The following is a 26,876-nucleotide window of genomic DNA, read 5'->3' on the forward strand; positions in this document are numbered from 1 at the left end:
AATGGGTTTTTTTTTTAATACTTTAATGGATCATCTCACTCTTGCCATTCACAGAAGAATATATTCAAGCCTTTGCCTCAAAGACCGAAAGAAAAGCATCAAACAGACTTCATAAATAGGCAAGATTTTATTGAGAAAATCTTTTGTTCAAACCTGTAATGACTTAAATGACCAACACACATGAGAAATATTAACCTGTATGAAAAATTGCATTGCATGACAAACTGCATCCAGTTAATTGCAGCTGTTTCCATTCATGAGGTATTGAAACCCATAGCGCAATGTTCATTTGGATATTAAGCTTCTAACCACATACAGAAGAACTACACAGTATTTAAGAGTTAAGCATGCTATGTGAATCAAAAAATAGACAGACATACTAACTTCTCAAAAGGTAAAGACAGTTTTCATCTACACATACAATGACATTTCCACATTTCTGTTACACTCTTAAACATCCATGTTCATTTCCTGCACTAAACATTTCATCACATCTATCTCTGGCATTTTGGCAACATATTCCACTAAAGTTTACTATTTACCCCACGTTTGTTGAGTTTGATTATAAAGTTTCACAATAAATTCAATAATCATCCCTTTCTCTGCACACTTTCATGTTTGCTTCTATCTCTGAGAAATACATTGCTTAGCCATGAAGTAAAAACATGCTGTATCAGGAGAGTAAAATTTCTGTGAGATGGGAACAGACAGTGAGCAGGAAAAGCCTTTCAGCATTTACATTTTCCTGTTCATGCAATTATGATTTCTTACAAGATTCTTCAGCTACATGTCTACAGTCAAATATGCTGTAGCACTGCCTGAAAGAAAATGGTGTGGCTTAAATGTGTATCTGTATTTTTGCGTGTAAATTTTCACATAGTTGTGTTTTTTTTTCCCCAAAATGCTGCTGTTTGGTAAAGGATCTTATGTTTAATAAACAAAGTTTTAAGCAAAATTTCAAACATTTGTATTATCCCTCTGCGGTGCTCAAGCTGTACTTGGTGACATATACCATGTAAATGCACAAGGGAACCTATGACCTTATGTCTGTCTGACCTCCTCTTATGGGGCTGTCAGTTGGTACACTCCTATGTGAGCCCCCATGCGCCATCTTCTGATGAACTGGAATCTGTTTCACGACTTTTTTCTGGAGCTGTTGAGACTCCTCAGATATCTGAGGCTCCTCAACTTCACCTCCCAGTGTTGACTGGGGCTGGGTAGGAGAGGAACCTGGCCTGTCTTCTGCTTCATTGTTCTCTGTTGTCTGAGGGCTTTCGGACTGGTTCTTCCCTGTCTCTTTCTCTTTCTCTGGGCTGGGGGTCTCCACAATCTGCTTGGAAGGACGCCTGGGAATCTGCTTCCAAAGAAAACAAACCCATCCATTTGTCATTTCAACACAGCTGCTGTGCGAGAGAGAAAGTGTATAAAATCAGCAGAATCCTAACTTTGAATGTTTATGATTGTAAATAAACAAGGTACAGAGATGGAATTTTTGGAAGCAATGACAGTTTGACAGTTATGGAGAAAGAAAGCTCATGAAACTAATATCAGTGTAAAAACTGGAGACATTGAATACGTTGAATACGTGTGAATACGTGTTGAATACGTGTGATATTGATGATTCACTGAATGGTTCTATGGCACTAAATGTCCTGTCTTGTAGGTACAATCCTTTCCTTTGTGAGGAACATTCACAAAGTTTTCCCCTTTTACAGTTGATCATTAATATTCCCTGGCAGACGCTGCTGGCCTTACAATATCAATTCTGTTCCAAGCACCATCCTCTAACTAGAACACTGGAAACCTATTATTTCCGGAATGGCAGGCTCCCTGTGTGGGGAGGGGGTTATTAGAGTTTTTTCTCCTTACAAGCAGAGAAATTCCACTCTGCAACTAGGAGACGGGATTCCTAAAGCAGGCTATCTGGCTATCTGTCCCTCTCCTACAACAGTGCCACTGAACTTGAGCTGACCTTCTCAGAGGCAAGAGGGTAGATGACCTTGCTCTTCTCTCACACTTCTCCAGAGGCCTTCACGGTGTATGCCGGCAGCTGGCCAGAAGACCTAAGAGGAAAAGCTGGAGCCAGACCTACTGGAATCTCCTGCTTTTGTCTAGATGTTTCAGGGGATAGCCAACAGGCCCGTGCCAGGGGTTAATGAGGGAGGAATGGTTCTGTCTGCGACCTAAAACAGCTTTTTGTCTCATGGATTGACCCCTAAGGACTACTCCTCAGCAGGACACTAAAGCTATAAAGCTCTTGTACGATGGAAACCTCATAGCTGTCAAACAAGTCAACCCTTCATTCGGTTGAAGGCAAACTGAGAAGGGAAAAAAAAAGATTCGGTATTTGATGTGTATGTGGATTTTCAATTGTGTTTTAAAAGGTTGGAGCTGCTGCTACAGCTGACACTACTGATCAAAAACAGAGCTTTAGCACTTGCAAGGGGTAATCAGCTACAATTATTGACGGAGTACATGTATAACATCATGGAAAACACACAAAGTGGATCAACTGGCTTAAATCTCTCTCCCTGATTTGAGACTAGGAGCAGATGTGGCATGTGAGTCTTGAGGAACTTATCTACTGAAGTGCGTGTAAAGAATGGTAAACTCTCAGTTTAACTGGAGTAAAAACGCCGTGTGGCTATCTTTTGGTTCACTTGAATGACTCTCTGGAGCCCTTTATGCAATATAGACGTTTAACAAGCCTAAACCCATCACCATCTCTCTTGTCTCTCTTTTGCTGATAAACCCTCATTATAGGGAAACAAAAGACACTCCGAGACTAAACAACACAAGCACATGCACCACTTGACGGTGAAATCAGTCCAGGAACGTGACCAAGTTTCATCTAAACTATTCAATACATCTTAAATTGTGCAGGCGAATGCAAGACAGATCAGAGAGAGAACTCAAGGGTAAAGATTGTGAACAAGATAGGGATAGCCACTTGAACTTTAAGTTGTTCTGACACTTGTAGCTTGGAATAGTTGCATATAAATCATCAATCAGAGAAAAGGTCCTACTTATAGCCTTTTTTGATCAAGAAGAGTATTTCTTGTTATGTCTTGTTAGTGCCTAGTGGGCACTTTAATTCAGATTCAGGACAGCTCTGCCTACTGTGTTCTTCTTATTCTGATGTAAGTGTCCACTCTTGTCTCTTTCAAAGGACCTGAGATGCTCTCTGTGCATGTGTTGGCTGGACCTGTGACTGATTACAATATCAGACAGAGAGTTCCCAGAAGAGACCAGCAGGGTGTGTCCACAGAGTAGAGCCCCTCCAGTGAGACGTTCCCTGCTGTTGCTTCATGGAATTCAAAACTGGCCAGAGGACAGGAGTAGGTGGCTTTAATAAGAATGATTGCTTTTGTGCCTCTTATCTGATTTCATCCATTTGATGCATATTTGCATAAATCATCAAAATTTATGGTCAAACATGTTTTTCTTGCATGTGCTTCTGAATCCTATCAGACTGTTACATGATATTCTAGATTCTCAGGCAAGGAAAGGTCTGCAATTCACATGTGCCATTCTACAAAAGCAGAATATTACTGATATGAATTGAAAGAGGCTCAACCTTGACACTAGATTCTTCACTGAAAACCTTCAGTAAGATCAGCTACTGACTGCTACTAGATCAACTATTACGTTGTGACATTCATAATGGAAACAAATATTTCTGACTAAATAAATACTTGTTCTGATATAAAAAAGTAGAACTAATATAAACTCATAACTTACAACGAAGTGACATATAACTTGTGGAAATGACAGGTATAAGACTAAGACACAACACAGCATTTCACCAGAATCATAGTGCATTAGTGCATAGTGCGAGTTTTATAACTAAATACTAAACTACCATAACTAATTTCAGTAAAAGCAGTTAATGTCTTTTCTGTAAAGGAAACTCTTTGATATGTAGATATCTGAAGAACTAACAGCAGCTGATTGTATAAATGGAGTTTGGAGGCTTAGGTCTGATGGCCCACTACAAAAATGGTTATACCAAGGTGACGTTATGTCCTGTTTACTTGTGTGGCACGTGGTTGTATGGCTGACTGAGACTTCTGTATCACTGTTATTTCCGTTCCACTTATTAGATTCAACAACCCTTAATGCCATTGCTCAAGTGCAACTTGATTACGCAGACGTTTACGACAGGCTCATTCAATGAACTGTATCTGGGTGAAGGAAAACAAAAGCAACGCGATGGCACCACTAAACATAGATTACAGACCGACACTGTAGTCACTGTGACAAAGCCTGGATTTGAACAACCATTACATGACTTGCACTGTTGTCGAAGTGTGTTAATGAGTTATACAAAAAGGTCAGTTGGTCACAACCTTCCAGTCTAGTCACTTTTCAGGTCACATGGAATGGTCTTCTTTGCTAAGACCAACATAAAATTTGGCCAGACCAATATTTTTTACTACACATTTGGCTCAGTTTGGAACTTTTCAAAGTCAAGCTACCTCAAGGTGATAGGACAAAGACTATTTCTGACTGTGTGTTGCATTTGGGAAACTCCATGTGCAAGAAACATTTGTCAGGTTCACTTGGCTGAAGGAAAAGTGTGGACTCATCAAGGACGCATCATTTTCTTCCTATGAGGCTTTATCGTTACCATGTTTCAAAAAGTTGGAGCTGTTGACACTGGTACCCAAAAGTTGGAGCTGATGACATTGGTACCCAAAATCAGGGCTTTAACATTCACAAAACGTAATTTAGGCTACATTGTACATCCTTAACATTTGTGTAAACAAACACAAAACAGCTGTATTCACGTTAATGGTAAGAGGCATTTCAAACTGTTTGCTGCACTGTGGAAAACCCCTTTGGTACTGGGACTTATCAAGTATCATGGGAAGACTTCACTGCCTAGAAACAGATCAGCAAAACAAACTGCAAGCTGCATTTGGCCTGAAAGAAATTCAAGATTAAAGATTGCAAATGGTTGTGCATATAAAACAGTTGTTGTTAAGTAAGCCAAAATCAGCATCCAACAGTGGTACAGCAGCCATTCAATAAAAGTCTAACTAAATATAAATATTCATGAATCAATTTTTTGCACAGAATCAGTGTCCATAGGACTGTCTGTACCCAAGAAGGTCATAAAACTATATTACCTGAAGTAATAAAGATTTGAGGACTTTGTAGAGGGTTACACAACGTTGCCAAGATGTCATTCACGGACCATGGGTGCCCAAAATAACATTATACCAAGTCCTGTTTGACAAGTTGCCAAGGGAACCCTCAAACAGGGACTGTTTTACAGGCCCACAATTTAGGTAGGTCTCAGAGATTGTTTGTACCACAAGCCTCCACCCTTTTCTTAATTTAGATCACATAAAAGTTGTAGTTGTCTGGCTTTGTCATTACATGTGCGCTTTTCTCTTTGGTACCCACTGGAGAGACAGATATAAGGGAGTGGTAAAACACTTTTGACACTTCATTTGCCTCTGTCTCTGTGGACGTAGGTGGAATGAAATGCAATAAAAATGAAATGAAATACAGCATAACATATGGAACAACCCAATCATGTAACATTTTTTATATTATTTGGAAACAATGCGTGCATGCATTCCTGCTTCTCAGGGCTTAATGTTTTATGAAGTTCAAATTGTGGACTTTCTGAATGTCCAAAACAAAGTGCATTGTACAGATTACAAAGTCAATCTCTACATTCTTATCCCTAAAAAGTCCCATTAAACCAATATATGCCAATGTGACAATGACTTTCAGTCTTGCAATAAAAGCTTTATCACGCCCGGCAAGGGGTCTGGTATGCGCGAACTCCGAAACTGCTGGGCATAAGTGGACCTCTTATACTAAAAAAGAAAAAAAAAAAAAGACCAACAGAAATGTGTTAACCGTTCAAAAATCTTAGTCATCCAGGATCCCTGAGCCACAGCTCAACTCCCCAGTGGAGCATGAAAGAACCCCCTGCAGAGCCTGTCTCCTCAAGTACACTCCCAAATACGGCCCTTTGCTAGCCCACCTTCCTCTGCCATTCTCCACTCCGCATAGGCCAAAGCAAGAATTGTATGTGTGTCCAGTCACTGAAAAGAAAACGATCTGCTACTTGGTCACCAAAGAGCATAAAGAATATATATTTTTGCATGCAGGGTAACTGATGAGAGCCTTACAAACTTTATTGAGGTGAAGTAACAGTAATTTTCTCCTAACCAACCAAAACAGCATATCGTCATCTTCATGAACAAACTGTCTTTCTGCAGTGCAGGTGTAAATAACCTCATCTGTCCTTCATTAAAGCTCAGTTAAGGTAAATTCCCTTTAAAACAAGCCCCTCCCAAGCTCTCAAAACATGTCTCTGCACGTGCCCGTTTCACGCAGTTCTCACCACGCTCATGAGAAACAGCCTCCCATCTTCTGAACTGTAAACACACGCACTATACTCAAGTGTTAGTCAAACCATGGATTAAATTCTTATATCTTTGTCAAACACTGACGTTTCAGACAAATATTAAAAGAGTAAACACTCAAATATAAATCCAAGTTGATGGTAAATCCACTGTTGTTCTCTCAATCTCAGTGGGGGGGGGGGGGGGGGGGGGGGGCGAGAATAGGAGAAACGAGAATAGGAGACACACAATGTGGACTGACCTGCATTAGTACAGTGAGTTTGATTGGGTGACTCCTTGGCCTGGCATCTCTGCTCAACTCTATATAGCCCTGTTCTGTGAAAGCCCAGTAAGATTTCTCTTAGGCCCAGCAGGATACTGACAGTCCAACCATAGACAATTACATTTCAGTCTGCACATGGTCCTGCAGCACTGAGGAGACTCAAAGAGAAACATGACTGACTGTTTTGATTGTCCCCGTATGGGACCTCCTTATACACTCTCCTCTCTGGATACATAAACAGAGAACAGCAGGTACCATGCCAAACATAAGGTGACAGGTGAGAGAAATATCCCCGGCACATTCTGTTCTGTTTCACTGTCCTCCTGCATCCGCTGATGAAAGCTGGATGAGAGCATAAAGAATTTCAAACTTCTCTTATTGTGTGTTATACAAGCAAGGACCTGGATATGTTGTTGGGGGAAACCACCAGCTGAAGGAAAATAAATCACACTTTCTGTGTTTGAAGTGCAAATTAGTACATTAGTCAAACAAAATAGGATCAACCAAAACAAATAAAAGCTAATATAGGATTACTGACAATTAGAACAGGTGATGCTGTATGTGAGAGAAATTTGTATTTTTTCCTCGTTCATAAGACAGACGCATAATTGCTCCGATAATTTAAGCAGTCAGTGTTACTGATTTTCTTCCAGTAATTCAAGCCTTGCTCATGCAGACAAATTGAATAGCTTAACCTATTACACGCACGAGAACCAAGCAGGAAAGACATAGCTTTGAACATTTAAATCCTTCCCCTACCGAAAGGCTTGTGGAAGAAAGAGAGAAACAAAAAAACATTGGGAATGATGTTCTCTCATGCGGATCGCAGTCATGCTTTGTGGAAGCCGAGAAGTATTCTCTTCAGATTACACTGTACAGACGCTATCGTTTGAGACAACACAGGAAGTTTCCAGGATTGAAGTAACACACACTTTTACCATAATCGTAAATCAAGAACTTTAAAAACATTTTAAAACACTTTTTAAAAAGCCTTAAAATAAGCAGTAGTGTCTGAAACCAAGCCCCGTATCCAGTGGTCTTAAAAGTCATTCTTCCCCAAGGATACATAAAGGCTTAGACCACTGAACAAAGTGTTCCCCAATAAAGTAGACATTCCTGTGAAATACCACTAACATTACGTCTTATGGGGGAACTTACTCTAAACAACACACTGTTTTTTTCATTTAAGTTCTGAAACTTCACCCCACGTCTTGTTTTTTTTTTTTCAAAGTAAATAAACCATCTTTCCGCGTGTTACCAGCTCTGACTTAATTTCACACTCAGCCGATCACACTCAGTACAACTCAAACACAGATCACTGTTCAACAAACTCAACCACAGGAAGTTTTTGAGGAAGGTCATTTGTCTTTAGTCTCTTTATGGGGAGAGAGAGCTGAGCTGAGTCTACGATTACAGAGATTAAAGGTGATTGGGTGGAATGTGGAGGTCGCTTCACACGTGAATTGACCATGTGTATAGGATTGCAGGCAGATCGATGCACGTGAGCCAAATCGAATCAGGGAGAGGGATGACTGACTCACCCTGCCATAATAAGGGATGTTACTCAGCACACGCTCCCTGGCTGCGCCCAAGGACTCCAGGACCACACTGGCTCCATCCTTGGCTAAACCAAAGGTGGACATTGGGGCATTCTTCATGCCAGTCACCACAGATACATAGGCACTCTGCAGCTGCTGCCCAAACCCACTCACCAAGCTCTGCACCCTACCAGTCTGAGACATAGAAGCAGACATCAGTTCAAGTGCATGTAGGTCTGAGTGAAATGTACAGTGATTCTGAATGTCTAAGTCTCAAAATCGATGCAAACTGTCGCTGAAAAAAAAAAAAAAAGAGTAAAATATGAGGAACTTAATTGCATTGAATCCCCATCCTGCTACTTAGGGTGCCTATCTTTCTTTTTTTCCTGTCCTTTTCTACTCAAGAACCCTACGTGTGAAGTAAAGCTGAACGTATTACATCAACATCTATTACATACTCACCGTTTGTCAGCTCACCTCTTTAAAGAGTTTGGCTTCCCACCAGGGCTGTCAGCGACTACTGGTTGTGTAATACCACTTAAAAAGCTCATTGTCTCATACTGACTCTCCAAATTATGCTTCAGTAGGGGGAGGCATGGGGAATGCGTGTTGAATGTTAAGAATGCTTTTAATAAAGATTTCTGAGAATATCCCCTAAAATAAACATGAAAGGTCAATTCAGGAAATATTTAAAGGCATCTATCAGTAGGAGAGGCCCATACAATTCACAGATGGTGGGAGAAGTCGAGAGAGAGGAGAGAATGTATATGTCTCAACGACATTTTAAATAAATGAGCTAAATTATCGTTTTCTTACTGTAGTCTTTAATTCTCCCAAAGCAATTGTGAGATTTGAATATGCGCTCAAATCAGTTTTTTCTTTAAATATGAGGTAAGAAATATCTGACCAAATTAACAAATATTAAATCAAAGTAAAAGTGTGGAGGGAGGAGGGGTTAAAAAGCACTTAACCTGGTCCTGGCCTTCACTCTTCAAGTCTCTCTGGGCGCTCCGTTGTTGAGAACCATGTGGAGATCCTGCTACTGTGCCTGGAAAACGCAGAACCACAGAGCCCATGGCTTCCAGGCTCCTTTTAGCAAAGCCGGCCTTCATAAGGAGAAATCAAGCCACACATCATGGGAGATCTCTCTGACCCTTCTCTTAAAAAAAGTTTTCCTCTACAGTATGCATATAAAACTAACTGGTCTGTAACATTTCTCATGAAGGCAAAGGATTGTTTATTTCATTTACAAGGTTTCAGATCTGGATTCACAAATAGAGGTCAGTAAACACAGAGTTTACAGCATAAATACTTGGCCTACATATATTTCATCGCATCATTGAAATCATTCCATTATGACCCACTAACACATTGAAAAAGGGAACACAACATAAACAGCTTGTTCTACTTACTGAAGGCCTGATACATATCCACACTGAATGCATCTATTATTGTCATCTGATTAGGTACAAAGTAGGGGACAGCTGAACAATACAGACTTGCTATTTGCAGTTAGTGGCTTTATGGGCACAATGCCAAGGTCACCCTCATAGACAGATGTAGATCAGCCAACACTATTCACAACATATTATGTTATTTCCAAGGCTGAAACAGGAGAAAGCTCCTGCTCGTTCAGTGGCTGATATGTAAAGCTCTCTTAACCACAAGGACATGCAGACTGATCAGATACATCTGTAATGAGAGCATCCACAGCAAAACCCCCAAACCAGACAGTTACATCTGTAATGAGGGCGTCCACAGCAAAACCCCAAACCAGACAGTTTCCCAAATCCTGAGTAATAAGCTGGTCAAAACAGGTCTCATTAAAGGAATAAACCTAATCCATTGAAAAATGGATTTTCACTCATTTACTTTTCAGATATTTAGAGAACTGAGCTTCCAAGATATGTAGAGAGCTGAGTTTCAATCAGTTCAGATGAGAGTCATCAGGCTTGTAGAGCAGTAGGCATATTAGGGATAAAATAGGTCATCCTTTACCAAATGGCAAAATATTAACAAATCACAATATCATGCAAACACACACACACACACACACACACAGAGCTACTGCAATTATAACTGCAGCTTGTGCCTTTCTACCCATTTCTCTTTAAATGGAAGTGTCCATTAGAAAGTTGAGACCAGAAAAATCTTTACATACATATTTCCATTGACAAGCTTGACAGAAAAAAAATTAGCATGGTTTTACATTCTGAATTCAGGAAACATCTCAATAACACTCATATCATTGAAACTCTGCATATAAAATTGTAAGCTAAAAATAAAACAGCCAACAAAAAAAATGAAAACATATTTTTAGGTCATTGTCTGTTCATTACATAAAAGTTCAATAGAGAGCACAGAGCTAACCGACACTTACCAGTGGGGACACACCAGGGATGCGTATGACCAGTTCCCGACCTTGACTGCTGCTGCGTTGGAGTTGTGCTGCTGTCTGATCATAGGCACGTCTGCAGACAACGCTGGCCAAGGCCAAGACCCTGTCGAAACTGGGCCGAGGGCCAGCTGACCTCACAACAGAGGCTTGCTCCTGTTTAGCCCGCTCCTCCTCTGCAACGGAAATATGCTCTCAAAAACTACGCAGGATACATCAAAGAGGGAGCCTGACACTCACTTTTACAAACTGTTTGGTGCCTGCTGAATGCTTTGAGGGCCCCAAAAGTTTTTAGAAAACGTGTAGGCATTTGACCTGTCTGTAAAAATGAGCTACTAAGCTTAATGTTTAAACTTCGACCACATTAGCCACATTAGAGGTGTGTGCAGTTATCTGTAGGTCTTATAAGCCTGATAACCTGTTCATGAAGCAGGGGCAGGTGGGGATGGGGTGCAATGAGAGAGAGGGAGAGAGAGAGAGAGAGAGAAAGAGAGGGAGAGAGCAGGACATCAAAGCAGTAGCAGAGCTGAACTCTTGATCCTCTGGGCAGCACATGTACTGTAGATCACCTCACTGACCCTAGGCACCAGGAGAGCTTCCTAAGCAGGTTGCATGTAAACAGCACATGGACCCAAAGAAATAATAATAAATAAAGATAACACAAGCTCAGGCTGGAGGAGCATAAGCCACTTGGCTTGTCTCGATCAATGTGCTGTGTTTAGTGCATCTGATTCAATTTGGAAAGTCAGAGACAACAGAAGTTAAACAGATTCTCCGTGGTGAATGTGCCATTAAATATAGCAGAGGGGAGGCCAAGACATGGAATAAATGTCCTAAAGGCATTGTGATTAGCCTGACCAGCAACGTGTTGTGGCTGGGGGTTCCACGTGAGGGTCCTATTACAAAAGGGCGACACACTTCCGAATGCCCAGGATAAACGCTGGATCGACCGCAGAAAATAACGCATGGTAAATTTCTGTGAAAATCTGTGAAGGTCCAATCAGAGGCTGTAGGCTGTTTTCTTTTTTTGGGGCCTCATCCACTTGTAGCCTTGAAGGCAGGAAGTTGGCCGTCCCCAAATCCCCAAAGCACATCATTGAACAAGTCCATATTACACCACAATCAAGTCATTCAGACAACTGGGACATGCTGTATCTGGGAATGGATCAGGACTCCATGTGTAGTGCTGAGCACAGGTCACGACCTCTGCGGTGTTTCTTTTCTCTGCAGACATGGCAATACTGATAGGAAACACTGAACCTGAGGAAAAAAAATGGGGCGTTCACCTCTCGTCAGCGCCGACGGAATAGTACAGTCTGTACTGTTCACACAGCACCTGGGAGCATAACTTGGAAAGCCTTGTGGACGAGTGGGGAGTGTAGACTGGACATAGTATTAACCTCCTGGAGAAAAAAACAGACCAGGCCTTCCTCTTTTGTCTCTCTGACACAGACAAGGAACCATCTGTCTCTCAGCAAAAGAAACAGCCACAAAAAACATGACCCTGACTGCTAGCACCAAAAGTGTGGGTGATAAGAGACTGATGGATAGTATGACGTCTTGAATATATCTCTTTTTTAACACTGAAGCCAGGGAATTGAGTTTATTAATTCAAAAATCAGCTTCTGATGTTAATAACACATGGAAACTCCACTGTAGAAATACACTTTGTTGGAAGGGGCATATAAAATCAAAAGGTCATAGAACATGTCAACAGGCAGATGAGGAGCCTAAGAAAGGTGATGGTGATTTCCATAATGAAATATCTGGCCAAGTAACACATCACTGTTTAAAGGTTTTCCAGTTATTTAGAGATCGTTTAGATTATTTGTTCAGCAGTTCCATAGAGATTACAGAGATATTGGAGGCATCTGCTGAAGTCAAAAGCATTGCTTCATGTAAATTTCACAAAATAAAGTTACCTGAACAAACTAAACAAATTTTGCCTTTATTTCCTGTAAACACTGTACTTTTGTTTTATATATATGTGCAACTTGATGACACAACAGTGATACAATGGTGACATCTAGTGGAGAACTTTAAACAGCCAGCAGTACTGTTATCTTGATTTTCGCCTTACCCCACTTCCCAAAGCTATCAAATCAATTCAGTTTCCTGTTGAACAACACAGTCTGATGCTCTACAGATAATTGTGTAAAATGTATGGCTAACCTCTCTCCTCTGAGGATGCAGGCAGAATATAGTTGAAAAATCTCTCAGTAAGAGTCAGTACGGTGTCAGTTCCTTCCTCTGCCAGGCGTACAGGTTTACTGGTGAGAACGTAGTGCATCCCGTCACTCAGGGCTGTTCTGGTCAGCCGCAAGCCGCCAGAGGCTAGACTCAGGGCGGTGTCTGAGGTGACGATGATGGGGTTGGTGATGCCTGTTTTAGCTGTCTGCAGGGTGGAGGAGACAACCCCTGCGATGCCTGAAGCCAGCTAGAGGGAGAGTACGGACAGGAATTGAAAAGAGAAAAAAAAAAACCCCGTATGTAGAAAGTCTGCCCATGTTAAAAGCACGCTAAAGAGGTAGATGTGGATAACATGAACACGTGGATTACAAATGAATATAAATGTGTTTAATCCATAATCATCCCAATAATTATGAGTGCACAAGTGCAGAAGAACTTCTGTTCTTCTGACTAACTGAAACAGCACAGGAAATTCTACACAAGTTTACTGCATAGGTATTCACTAACTGGGAACACTAAAGACAACAGAACTGGTCTCACCTCTGAGGGAGGGTACTGGAGAGCAGGAATCTTCTCCTGAATGCGGTCCAGTCCTCGACAGGCCAAACTGTTGGCAGCTACAACTGAAATCAGTGCATGTTAATGTGTTGAAAACTGTCAGTATTTTTATAAAGTGAGTGCAAATGTGTTTTGTGGCATTTAAAAAAACACTCTCTATTAAAATAAGAATGTTAGTGCGCTGGAAACATTTGGTTCAATTTTCTAGACAAATAACTATTGTGAAATGCTTAACCGAGCACATAAGGCATACAAATATTTAACATAATTGCCCAATGAAGTCACAGTCTGCTACCAGAGGTTAGTTTTGCAATACCCAAGGGTAATGCCTCAGGACAAACTAAATCCTGTGCACTTTTGAGTCAATTTCACAACGTGAGGCAGTAGCACAAGAAAAAGTCTTGTACTGGGGCTGCCAAAATTGTGTTTGGCAAGCAAAACGGAACAGAAGCAGAGTCAGCCAAAGTATGTCCATCTGAGAGTCGGGGCATTCGAAACAGTAAAATAATTCATTACTGAGAATTCTTTCCTCTGAATTCATATGTACAATATTATATACACAGACAAAACAGATTCCTGATTTGTTTGGCAAATTTATGACATAGCTTTCTCTTCAGAATTTATAAAAAAAAATAAAAAAAATAAAAACCTTAAGAAAGCTGAGTCATAGCACTGCATGTCTTATGTCTAGACACGCCAGAAAGACACAGGTGCTCAGGATAATAAGAGTCCCCTGTCTCAGTGAACACATCTGACGTTGAGGACCCCTGATCTGGCAGTGACCTGGAACGCCAGGGTACCACTACTCCAGCAGCAATCAAGCTAAATCAGTGAGTCATGTTGTGTCTAGACATCAACATGACCACTCACTGACACACAAATACCAACAACTTCAAATATCCTCTTTGAAGATTAAGGTACACTGACAGACACAATATCCTTAAGGGGCAATGTTCAGTCTGTCAGGTATGTGAAATAATGAAACAAAACCATTTTGATAAGTCTACAAACATTCAGAAATGATCTACCCACTTGTTCCAATAAAAGGTTATTTCTTTGAGTAGAGAACTGTATTAGTCACTCTGTGGTACTGAGGAAATTTTCCCCATGAGCAGAATCTTAAATAAACTCACAGCATGGCAAGGTGAGAACAGGGTTAGAAATTTCCAGTGCAGACTGAATTCTGCACCATCTGTCAGTTTTCAACCCGACTACAGTGGTTGTCATTGTGCGTGCAGTCCACACGCACACGCACACACACACACACGCGCGCACACACACACGCACAAGGGGCAGGGCAAGGGCACTCACGCTGCGGTTCCAGTCTGTGGATGGCAGGCTGTATGCTCCACACAGCCACAGTGCCTGCTGACCTCACACCCTTCTCATACACCTCGCACACTGAGCAGACCAGTGGATGGATCTGCTTGGTATTGATGTAGGTCTTCTCGATGATCTCAAATGTTACACTGATGGTTGGAAGGCTCAGAAGTCGGGCAAATACATTCTCCTAAAGTAGGACAGTTGTGCTAGTTTTAGATGATATGCTTGGCCATGCATAACTTGACTTACTTAAGTTTTTCTGTTGCCTGCAAAAATAAGTACTGATTATTGTCTGCTAACAGTCTGCTAATACCTGCAATAAAACAATTTTGAAACAATGCAACAGTAGTTATAAAGCGTGCGTCCATATCATTTTTACTCAAATAGAATATATATTTGAGTTTGAGACCGTTTTCCATCTTTCTACCTCAGTCTGAAGGCTATCGCTGGGGGATTTCTTCTCAGAAGCCATTTTTAAGTTACACCTGTGAAACAGATATTAGAGTTGTGAGAAATATTATATCCTCACATTTTATTTTAATGCAGCTTTTGCAAACTCTCTGTGTTTGCTGCCTAGATTGATTAGATGTATTTGCTCAAACAGAACCAATGAGAAGTAACAGAGCGCCGATTGTAAAACTATTTAAAATGCAAGAGTTGAGGCGATTCTATAACTTACCGTCGACTTATCTCGATGCTAGTGGCTGTTCTCTATTGGATGCCAGTCGGTGTGCGTTTGATAAGTCTGTCCCGGACACGCTTAATACCACGCCTACATGCACTATGTTAAACGTATTATTTGATGGGGTAGACGAGATTTCATCAGATCACTTCATTTTATTTCAAACTCATTGCGCAAACAAACCAAACTTGGGAACGACCCTAAACATATTGTAATTTCAAACATATCCAGCGGGAGGCATTATGCTCCTTAATACTGAGAGTTTTGTCCTGCGTTATTGATCGAAATACAGCATGGAAATAAATTTGAAATTTGATTTCAGTACATTTGAAACGATAATGCAACTAATCGTGTTTGCAATTCTTTGAAGTAAGGTGAACCACAGTACCGAGGTCTTCTAAAGCAAGTTTTGAGATATGGAAAAAAATGTTTTAATTATAGTCGACAGCTGTAGTGGAATCAAAGTTGGAGAGTGGATACAGGAAACTTCAGACGTTCCAGTTTTGAACTGTGATCATTTGTGGACTTCACGTCTTGAGCGTGACAGGGATGGGCTACCTTATTTGCACTAGGTGCCAGTCTTGCTCTCCAGTGCGAGTCCAGTGAAAAATAGGCATGGGGAGGGGGGCGGGGGGGGACGACCCTTTACCCCTCCACCCATATGTGGCAGCAAATGCCTGTCCTCTCCATTTGCAGCATGGAAGTATCGCTTACGCGGAGAGGCTGCATGGCATATAATAATAGAGTAGTTAAATTTATGTTCTCATTCGGGAAATGCTGTCCTATTATGTCAAATGTCTATCAAGAAAGCTATGCACAATGCACAATCGCAGAATCTACTTTACAGATGTTACTGAGTGTGTTATGTTAGAAATGCCGACAAACATTGCATTAGGCCTTCCTAAAAATACAAATGAGATTAGACCAACGTTAGACTGCGGACGCTGTTCCTGTAAATTCACTGTTTTTGTTAGCTATTATGTAGCCTAATGAAGTTCATGCCAGAGTTCATACAGACACAACACCTGAAATTGGAAAGGGTGAGTTTGCATCTGACCAAGATTTAGTTTCAAACTACTGAACTAAGAAGGAGTTCTTATTTGCTAAATAAAAAATCTTTATAAACGTAGACATTTTGGCATTTAACCAACCTTACTCTGAAAAAGTCCTTGCAGTTAGTAGATTTCATTCCTACAGCGCCGTGATGAAGATCCATCTGTTAGAGCTGTAGAATTATGGGTAAGACATTTTTTGTTTGGAACACAGCATACAACTTGCCATTCAACTCAGCTGAAGCCAAACAGATTGCATCATTGTCATCAGAGCAAAGGGGTCCGTGCCATTTGATTTGGTGTCTGAAACAATGTTATCTAGTCTTTTAAAGGTTAACAGGAACAATGGGGTGATGTAGTGTGACATTACACCACAAGTCTCCACTGAATTTCACCTGTAGAAGAAAAATGATTGTCTTTTGTAAGCTAGACCTCTTGAACGTACACACGCCAAGCTTATGAGTCAATGGAGGTTGAAGCTGGGTTTGTTGACCACTTCAGGAACAGCTTAAAGCAAAATTACTCCAGGAGTCTGTGCAAACAGGAAGAAATGACATCAGTCTGAACCATAGGAAATGAATGGACCTACATGATATGAGGTCTGAATACCAGTCATCACCTACATTATACCTGTGACCTTGGTATAAAAATTACAAATGCTGACCATACTATAGATTTGGAATGACAATGAGAATGACCTCAGTGGACTACTTACAACTAGAATGAATAACTGATTAAGTATGTTAGAGTAAGTGGTACAGATCTTTGTTCATCCTCACTCACAGGAACATATCTGACTGAGAATCACACACACACACACACACACACACACGTAAATAAAATAGAAATTAAACTTAAAGAACAGTCTAAAAGGGGGGGGGGGGTGGTATACACATTGTGTGGGCTTGTTTCATTGGTCACCTGTTGAGAGATAACCTAATCATCTACAGAGTTTGTAATGACATTTTGTGTGTGGGCAATGACAAAAAGATTCCATGTTTCATGGTAGAGCATTTTATGAACACTACCAAAAATAAACTGTACCTCCTACACACGTGAAAATAAATAAGGGACTCGATATTAACTAGAAGAGTGCTACTCTGGACTATTGTGTGATATTATTGAGAAAGGAGAATACAACAATAGGACAGATGAATCCTATTATAAATCTAAAAAATAAAAACACTCTAAGCTTGGCAAATAGCTACATAAGAGGCTGGAGGCAGTCATGTTTCTAATGAATGTTTCACCTACTCAGTGATTTCTCTAGAAGTCTGTAGTAAAATCTATCTAGACAGATAAAAAGAGACAGGAAATTCAAATAAAATCAATTTTGAACTCTCTGTTGCTCAGGATGGACACCATCCCCCAACCCACCCACTTACACACACACACACACACACACACACACACACACACACACACACATACAAGCACCAGGCATTGAGGAGGCTTATTATTACAGTAGCAGATGAGGAGCTCTATGCAATTGGCAATTTGACACAGATTCCATTTTGAGTGGCATCATGAATTATAACCATTTGTCTGATTGTCTCCACTATTTGTTATCTGTAATAACAGGTAGTTTCATTCAGCCATTCACAGTTTTACATTCACTACTTTATGTGATGTATCCTTAATTCATTTTCATTCATTTTGTCCTCTATGTAGCTGTCATTCAGGCAATGAAAAACACCTGCAAAACAGTAATGCAAACTGTGCCTGATGTAAAAACTGCACCTGCTGGATAACACAAGACACTAAAGTTGAGTTTAACTTACTATAATCAATGTTAAATCTGTGGAAAAACAGGTTTTTTGGTCTTTGTTCTTTAGCTCATTTCCAAGACCAAAGACTAAAAAGGTACGGCTCCATTACCTGTCTCTTATCCCAACTCCTTAATAATCTTGATATCTTTGTCCTATGCCATAGGACAGTACAGCTTTATCCTAATAATTTTCTGCCCTTCCTGACTGCCCTGGTTCTCCCTCACCAGTGACTAGGTACTATTCTCTCTCACAATGACTTGTGTCACATGTCTCCCCCAAAACTCAACTCTGGAGTCAGCTGATGTCGGAAACTACTCGCCAGGTTTTATTTATCTCAAAACACTGGAGTCCATGATGACCCTTCTGCTAACCTCTTACAAAGCTACCTTTTTGACAATAATGAGTCAGGCTACAAGTCTAGCCACTCTACAGAGACTCTTCTCCTTTTTTCATTGAAGTCCCTCACACAACAAGAGAGGCTTTCTTACTCTTCTCCTAGCTGTGGCCTTTGCTCATCAGGTGATGAATGCAGCCTAGGTGATCTCAGGACTGGAGTATTGCAATTCATTCTTTGCTAGGTCACCACTAGGTTTTCCCTCATTCCCCATGGAAAATATGGCATTGAATAAAAGGTTTTTCTTGTCCGAGTTTTCTGTGGTACCAGAGGTAAATCTCCAAGCTACGAAGTATCTCCAATCCAACCTGTTGTCTGAGACATATTGGTTTATGTGTGTGTGTGTATGTGTGTGTATGTGTACATATATATATATATACACATATATATGTACACACACACACACACATATATACCTACAGCCTCAGGGCAATTGAGTGCTCCCTCCCTTCATTCAAATGAGCATACTGATATATCCCTTTACCACAGAGTCCTAGTGATGGACTGAATTCTCAGCATCAGTCAGGAATTCCTAGCCACTACTTACATTTCAGTCCACCCTCAAGAATTCACTTTTACCTCTACTAGAACTACACAGATCATGTACTCTCTGTTTTGTTATATAATACTATAAACAAATTAATGTTATGAGTACGGTATGTGGTATAGTGCAATAATTATTACAAAATAACAATTCGTGTGCTCATCTCATCAATTTAGGAAACTCATCGGACGCAGGCCACAAAAACACATAAGAAAAAAACATGCAACATTTACCTCTGCTGCCTCTGAGGAGCAATTTTCCACAAGTGTGATTTTTTTCTGGTCCTTATGCAGTGTAATTGTGTTTCACCTCTAATGTGTTGATGTTCAGTTACCTTTGAGGCAACACACAAAAGATGCAATCTTTGCTTTGGTAAACGAAGTTTTTGAAAACCTCGCATCTTTGAGGAGATATTAATAGCCCTCATTTTATCTCAGTTCATAGTTGAAATGATTAGAGAAACAGTGTGGCAAATGTGCTGGTCTGTATGGCACATCTTGATCGAAGACACTGCAGTCCTAATTACAATGATTCACACGATTGATGTATAGGCCTGTGATATCTCAGTCAGCAGGACGTTGATAAATAAGAACGTGTGTTCCCCTCCTGGCACAATAGGATAATCAGATAATTGCATTTGTGATCACACAATTTATAGTCACATTTTTCAACGGTGAAGTTGACATTTTTAGACAATTTTCTAACTGAGTTCCCTTCCCTACAACAGTGTGACTCACGTCCATTCAGGTTAGCTTTGTATCCCTACGGCTAGTACGCTGGACGTGACCCAGAGCTAAGTATTCAGATCTATCCACTGAATCCAATCCCACACACTGCCATTAGCTCTCCATACAGGTATCAAAGCAGTAACTCCATGTTTCCCTGAGAGTACAACTAGTTATTGTTGCATTTTTCATTTCATATACCCATTTTATATATTCATTTCATATTCCTCCATGCCTAGGCACATACACAAAAGACACACACACACGCACGCACAAACACAAGCTCTAATCATATTGATTTTTGAGTCACACCTTGTGGAAGTCCAGCTCTGACAGATACAGTGAAAGATGCAGTCTTTCACACTGATCCTGCTACAGCCAGTGCTTTCTTAGGACATGCTTTATCAGCCTTGTCATTAACGGTAAGGATAAGGGTAAAGGTAAGGGCCGGAATTCTCTCTGGATGCTGTCGATTTTGATAACAGTGCAGTGCTTCAAAGCTGACTGTGCCATCTTCCTTTCAGAGATAAAAAAAAAAGATCAGTTTTGTGGCACAATCAGAGAAAATCTTGTGTAGCGTTGTGTTGTGTGGTGACATCCTTACACATCTAGTGTACAGAAAATCTGATTGTGTAACAGCAAGCAGCAAGGTTTGTGTACTCTAAGGTCATGAACTAGAGCAAAAATTGTTTCACTCTTTACTCTGTGTTGCATTTCAGGTTTTGAGGTTTACACAAGAGAAAATTCTGATAGTCCCTGACAACATTGTTTTTATTTTTACGGACAGAACTGACATTGAGTTGGGGCTTAACTGTAAGGAACACACCAGAGAGCAGGACGCAAGTGCGGAGAAGCAGGGTGTTTAATCAATGAAGACACAGGGGTACAGGAGCACAGGAGACAGGCAGGATACACAGAGACAAAGACTAGAGTACAAAGACTAGAGTACAAGTACTGGAGAATCTAGAATAGGGAATGTAGCGCTCAGAAATCACTTTGAAAGTGAAGACCTCACACTGACTGATCCGACGGAGGGGTAGAGATAGTGATGTGTATAATTGGGAACTAAAGTAAGGGCAGGTGTGCAGAGGGAGAGTGATCAGACCAGTGATTAGTAAACCAGCGACACTGAGCGCGGAATGGCTGAAACCGGTGAGGGAGGAGGCGAGGTTGTTACATTAACATTAAAAAAAATCTAAAGTCAACTTTATGTGACCTTTGTTATATCCACATTGCAAAACAATCATGGACCATTACATAAAGAATATAAAAAGGGATTGGTTGATCTTAAGATTGCCCTTAAAATGACCAATTCCCTAATGTAATTTATTATTATAGCTTTCTGACCATCGATACTGACAACCTAAAAAATTACACTTCAGAATGCAATAACCCTTTTTCTAGTGTTATTCATTGACCCTCAATTCTGCTTTCCAGGGAGAGACAGGGAAGTTAATAGGTGCAAAATGTAATTTTCAAGAGGCCAGAGCTGCCACTTTACTCTGATGAGCAGATGGAGGAGTCAAAAGAGTGCTTTCACTAAGACAGTCCTTGTTTAAGATGTAATTTCTTTTATTGTGCTGAAGTACTATGCAAAAACAGAAAGAAATGCCAACATTCTGTTGCAAAACAGTTGGTATAAGCTAACAAGCATTTATTAGGCATGAACAGGACAAGTGTGTTTCCCTTTCAATAATACATGAACAGATATTTACCTGCCCTTCAACTGTCAGTACCCACGTATCCAACAGGTTGTCCATTACCAGTGATTTAACCAAGTGCCATCACCACCTGACTACATCACGCAATTACCAAAAACTCCAAGGTACATTTCACTCATGCCCACATTACCTTTGGTTCCAAAAAAAGTCCTGCAGAACTGAATGTATTTTCAATGATTTTATTTATGTATGATTAGTGTAATGAGATAATCAGCTTAAAAGATCTGAATAGCGCAGTGGAATAATTGTGAAATAAATGGTTTGAAAAAGGCTAGATTGACATAATATAAGAAGGACTGCACATATAAAAAAAAAGTGACAACAACAAAAAAAATACGCTCCATTATTGGGGCATTATTGCATGTGCTATTCTTATACATCAAACTCATACATAATGATATCATAATATAACCAAAGCCGTTCCACAAACACTGGTTTTCATGCGCATCACTGGATTTGTTTTCTTAGGAAGCATATCTGCCTGAGTCAAGAATTTTGGAGTCTTCCTGAAATTAATTCTTTGAGTTTATGACAAAAAATATCAGATCCATGGGGCAAAATGTAGAGAGCAGTTGTTACCACTGCACCACTGGTGCAGTCACACTCACATTGTAGAGTCCAAATTACTATATGTACTGACATACTCAACTTACTGCTATTATTGAGTGTGACAGCTGTCAGAGGCTTGCTATACTGTGAAAATGGTCCCTTTGGCCTTGTCGTGGAAACAGTTCGACTGTGTTAGGTGTTTACAGTGAAGATCCCATTTGTCCAAACCAGCACCTAGAAGGTGTGTAATATATATGCAAATGTAACGTTCTGTGTCATTTGCAGCTCTGTTAGAAAACAACAATGAGCAGACACGTCTTTGCTATTGATCTTCTCACTTCCTTTAATGCCATGCCTGTACACAACAATGTTTGTACACACACACACACACACACACACACACGCGCGCACACAGACACATCAGCATCCAAATCTGAAGAGGGGAGACTGAGGAAGGTTACCTTCTGTGATAATGTATTGAAAGAAGTATTGAGCTATACCAAAGACATATTATTTGTATCGAAATGCATCATGAAATGCAGAAAGCCTTGACTGCAAAAACAGCAGGTGACGGCAAGATAGTTTTTGCTAAAAAACAAAACAAAACAAAACAAAACAACAACAACAGAAAAGCATTTTTAGTGAAACACTATACATAGTGCATAACCACACATAAAAAGGCCAATCTGACAGTCAAGACAGTTAGAAGCGAATTCTTTGCTGAAGAAAATCTTTGTTCCTTGGCAGTACTGGGTTGTTATTTCATCTATGAGAGTGTGACCACTGGTTTCCTAGAGACAAGAAGAACTGCACATCATGAGGCACCTGTTAAAAATGTACTCAGCGAGCTGGTAAACAATGAGAGCTATAAATAGATTACATAGCTTTACCCTGCCAATACAGTTTACGTTTCTAAGTAATGCAATGTATCTTAGATTCAACAGGTTTCATCACCATAATCCATTCAGGGGACAGGCATAGTGTTGGGAGCAGTTTATTTTCAGTATAATTACATACATATGTGCACTGCATACATCAATCAGTCATCTCTTTGCAGAGTAAACATTACTATTTCTAGCCAAACTATTGAGAAACTAAAGTGTCAACAATGCTGTCTGGCATGTATTGTGGGTTAAATCTTCTTGCAGTAAAAAAAATTAAAGAATAAGATCATATGATCATGTGAATAAAAATAAATGTGTCATCAAATACCAAAGAAATTAATTGACAGACTGTCACAAAATGGAGGAATGGAACATAACAAAATAGATGTTCTCTTAGATTCACTTAAATGCTTGAGAGTGAAATTAGTTTTAATAATAATAAAATAATGAAATAATATCCATTGGTTTACAAATAGCCTCGATAATTTCAAACACTGAATGTCTTAAAATTAATAACAATAACAATAAAAAGACATGAACATAATGGCACGTTTATGAGCTGTTAGCAGGAGCTTGTGAAATGGAAAGGAAAAATTCAGCAGATAATCTAAAAAATGACACCATGAATAAAAGGAGAAATAAATTGTAAGCCCAAAGGTGAAGCAAAAAGACTTTCAGTAGGAGGTTTCAACAAGATGAATAATGCTTGTTTATCAGTATATTGAATTACATACTCAACTAAATAAAATATTTGTACTTTAATTAATTTAAAACCTCGAAGAAAAACCCTTTGTGAATACATATGATTTTCTGCATCTCTGAAGTTTGTTTTTGCCTTGAGGGAATTTCAGAACCAAAACGTCTTACTGTTATAAAGAAATATCTATGGATACTGTGATATAGGCAAAGACAACATGGGGGACCCCACTGATGATGACAACTGAAAAAATATAAGTATTTGTCCTTTTACCCTTACTTTTTACTCTCCCTCTTGTCACTTGGCACTAGCATCAAAAGATAATTTCAGACAATTAATCATGTCTCCTCTTGTGTGCCAACAGCATCTGGCACGTACTGCAGAAAAATAGCTGGAGCTGCCAAGCTTTCATATCACCAGTCCCACCACATACATGTACAATACATAAAGCTTTCTCAGCACTGCAGTTTAGCTCCTCTACTTAACTTTGGCTTCAAGCAAAGGACTTCTCAGTACCACAAATGTTTCACAGTTGTACAGGCAAATTTGTGTGCTGACCATGTTTGAGGATAATATATTGTGAAATACAGATAAATTTACATCAACTGGACTGAGTGCACTATTGTCACATCTCAGTGGTCCATCCACAAACGGTTTTACAAAGCAATACAATGTGACAATGCAGATCTCTTTCACAAATGACAGCGGGAAATACATCCATCTGTCATAACAAGAGTGGTGCTGCAGAGAGGTGGAGACAAATGCTAGAGAGTCCAAATATCCCCAACGCAATCACATACAATGGAAAACGCCACAGTAAACTACACACTGTAATTTTGTCTTGAATGGGACCAGGAGAGTCTTAGCCTTTGATCATTTTAGTGATTTCACTGCGATAAAAATGCTGCTTTCCCTTTTGAAGCATTGTGAAATTGCCTGAGATCTGTTTTGTTCATACTGCAGGGGCTCTGGAGAGAGTGAAAGGAACACTAAGGCTGAAAGAGTAAAATAAAGCATTAATAAATCAGGTTCACTATGTGTCCTGCTGAAGTACTGAAAGACTAAATAATGGTTTGAATTGTCATGAAGGCTATGGGTGGGTTGTATGGATAGAGGTCATTATGCTCTTATTTAATCTTGTTTAATTATGATGCGACTAATCACCCCTGTCCCCTTTTTTTTATTAAGAGACATCCCCACTGTGGAATTGCGATGAAGTGGTTAAAGACTGAACAGTGGTTTCAACTGTTAATGCAAAAGGTAGATTCCAGGGATAGACCTCCTTTTGCCTTTTGTTTAATGGGTGATTTGCAACAGGCCTTCTATTGGAGGTCCTCTCTGTATTAACTTTATTATTGCTACATTTGTCTCTGGGATTCATGAATCATGGACCAGACGAATATAATTACAACTGTAGAATTTTTGCTCTGCAATCTCTGTCAGTAATCTCTTTTAATAATCTGTGAGATAAATGAAAAACTGTACTATTTCCATCTGCCCAAGTCTGGTATACTGCTCTGGTGTACTGAAAAAGGAGACTCTAAGTACCCACATAGAAATGATATTACATTTATAGACAGCAAATAATCTAATGGTGTTGAATCTGTATACATACAGATTGTCTTTCTTCATTGTCTTTTCCTAACTGTTCACTTAAACAAAGCACGTGTAAGAAGAGTCATATTTTGAAAAATGAATAACTAGCATGAACAGACTGTTGAACTTTTTGCTCTCTCAATCTTTTGCTTTGTATTTCATTTCTCAGTCTTTCATTTTGTGTTTCGTTTCTCATTTCCCCTGTTGTTATGACAGATGACATGTGCTTGGAAAAGAGGCAAATTGTCTCTCCTAATGCTCCCTTCATGTCACCCTCCGCCTGCTGCTCAGATAACTTTGCCCCATAATCCGTTCAGTTCCGCCTGTTAGGAGTGGACCTGGTGTCCTGTCAACAGCACCATTCCACTCTCACATCTCCTTCAAAAGCCATTTCGTCACTGCTGCCTGCTATCCAGCGAGGAGAAGAGAAAAGTGGGCCTATTCACACGAAGACTCCAAAATAAACGCAAAAGTTCATCTTCGGTAGTCTGAGTCAGTGTGAGTCTCCTGAGAAGCTCTGTGCTTCATTAAAATCTGCTTGTGTACATAGTCACTTTGATGATTCAGTCCAGTAAATACATGTTATCATTTCTGAGGAACTAAAGTGAAGGTTAATAATTTACCAAGACCCCTTCATGGTTGTGTTTGATGAAGGCTTGCAGTCAATTTGTACAATTATAAAATTATCACGGAATGATTCGTTTTTCAAGGACAGGCTGACAATCTGACAGCCAAGAAGGACTGCAAGTCAAGGAAAAAAATACAAAACAGGAATTTTGATAAAGCACCAGAAAATTGTGAAGCCTTTAACCTACTGGTGAGAAGAGTGTTCGGCCCTTATCTTCAGCCTCTGGGTTCTGTTCAAGCGGTGCTGCATTTCTAAGGCAATAAATACATTTGTGTTGAACCAAAACTGATAAAACTGATAAGCCAGTGTTCAATATCTCAAACCATTTCTCTCCTCAGATTTCTCCTAAAAAAGAAAAGAGTAGTGTGTGAATCTGCACGTGAGAGAAAAACTGGATTCAGCTACTGATGTGGTAACATGCATTATACTCAATCAAATTTGAAATGGACTGTTGCTGTTGGTGGCAGAAACAGAAAAATTAGGTAAGGAAGTATGGTTTTAAGTGAACTTTCTGAGCAGCTTTTCGATGATGGCATTACACAGCAATTTTGATGTCATACTGAGCAAAACAAACACATCAAAGTGCATGAGCTCCAAAAGGAGTGATTGAGTCTGGTGTTTTTAAGGTGACTGATGGACAAGTGTAAATGCGTGGCAATTGCACTGTGGTGTGTGATTATCAGAGGCTGATAGCCTGTCTCAATGACAACCTTTACTTTACAATAATAATCAAGGTGGATATACTTAATTATGGTTAAGTGACAGTGGATAATGAGTCCCCAGATGGACCCTAGAACTGAGTTAGTGTGATTTTAATATACAATTTCTCACCTCCACTAGTCTCTCTCTCTCTCTCTCTCTCTCTCTCTCTCTCTCGTAGATAATGTTTTATTTGCCATTTTCATATTATTTCAAAAATTGTTGAATTACTTTAACCTATTTAATAATAGTTTAAATGGTGTTATCATCTTTCATCCCCC

At 39.9% G+C, this 26,876-nt stretch overlaps 1 protein-coding gene across 3 annotated transcripts; it reads right to left on the bottom strand.

Annotated features, from left to right (window-relative positions):
• Positions 1-108: 108 nt before the first annotated feature.
• On the bottom strand, positions 109-15,433 carry plin1 (perilipin 1). Of its 3 annotated transcripts, XM_030792385.1 has the most exons (10): positions 15,335-15,433; positions 15,083-15,140; positions 14,644-14,839; positions 13,315-13,397; positions 12,757-13,021; positions 12,035-12,054; positions 10,570-10,740; positions 9,161-9,295; positions 8,193-8,384; positions 109-1,357 (listed from the first exon to the last, which is right to left on the bottom strand). In XM_030792385.1, the coding sequence occupies exons 2-10, from the start codon at positions 15,125-15,127 to the stop codon at positions 1,034-1,036; spliced, it is 1,431 nt and encodes a 476-aa protein (XP_030648245.1). In that variant the 5' UTR covers positions 15,128-15,140; positions 15,335-15,433; the 3' UTR covers positions 109-1,033. The 3 variants fall into 3 exon arrangements, with proteins under 3 accessions (XP_030648245.1, XP_030648243.1, XP_030648235.1); XM_030792383.1 differs by lacking the exon at positions 12,035-12,054 and having other exon boundaries at positions 109-1,354; positions 10,570-10,760; positions 14,644-14,842; positions 15,335-15,431; XM_030792375.1 differs by lacking the exon at positions 12,035-12,054 and having other exon boundaries at positions 10,570-10,760; positions 14,644-14,842; positions 15,335-15,431.
• Positions 15,434-26,876: the final 11,443 nt, after the last annotated feature.

Source organism: Chanos chanos, chromosome 2 (genome assembly GCF_902362185.1).
Source record: "Chanos chanos chromosome 2, fChaCha1.1, whole genome shotgun sequence".
Classification (NCBI taxonomy): domain Eukaryota; kingdom Metazoa; phylum Chordata; class Actinopteri; order Gonorynchiformes; family Chanidae; genus Chanos; species Chanos chanos.

Bases quoted from the DNA above. Each gene is read 5' to 3' on its own strand.
- plin1 (XM_030792375.1), bottom strand. From the start codon at position 15,127: ATGGCTTCTGAGAAGAAATCCCCCAGCGATAGCCTTCAGACTGAG. The intron at 13,022-13,314 runs GTGAGACCAGTT...CTCTCCCTCTAG, and splicing joins TCCAGTACCCTCCCTCAGAG to CTGGCTTCAGGCATCGCAGG. The intron at 1,358-8,192 runs GTGAGTCAGTCA...TTTCTTTGGAAG, and splicing joins ACATCCCTTATTATGGCAGG to CAGATTCCCAGGCGTCCTTC.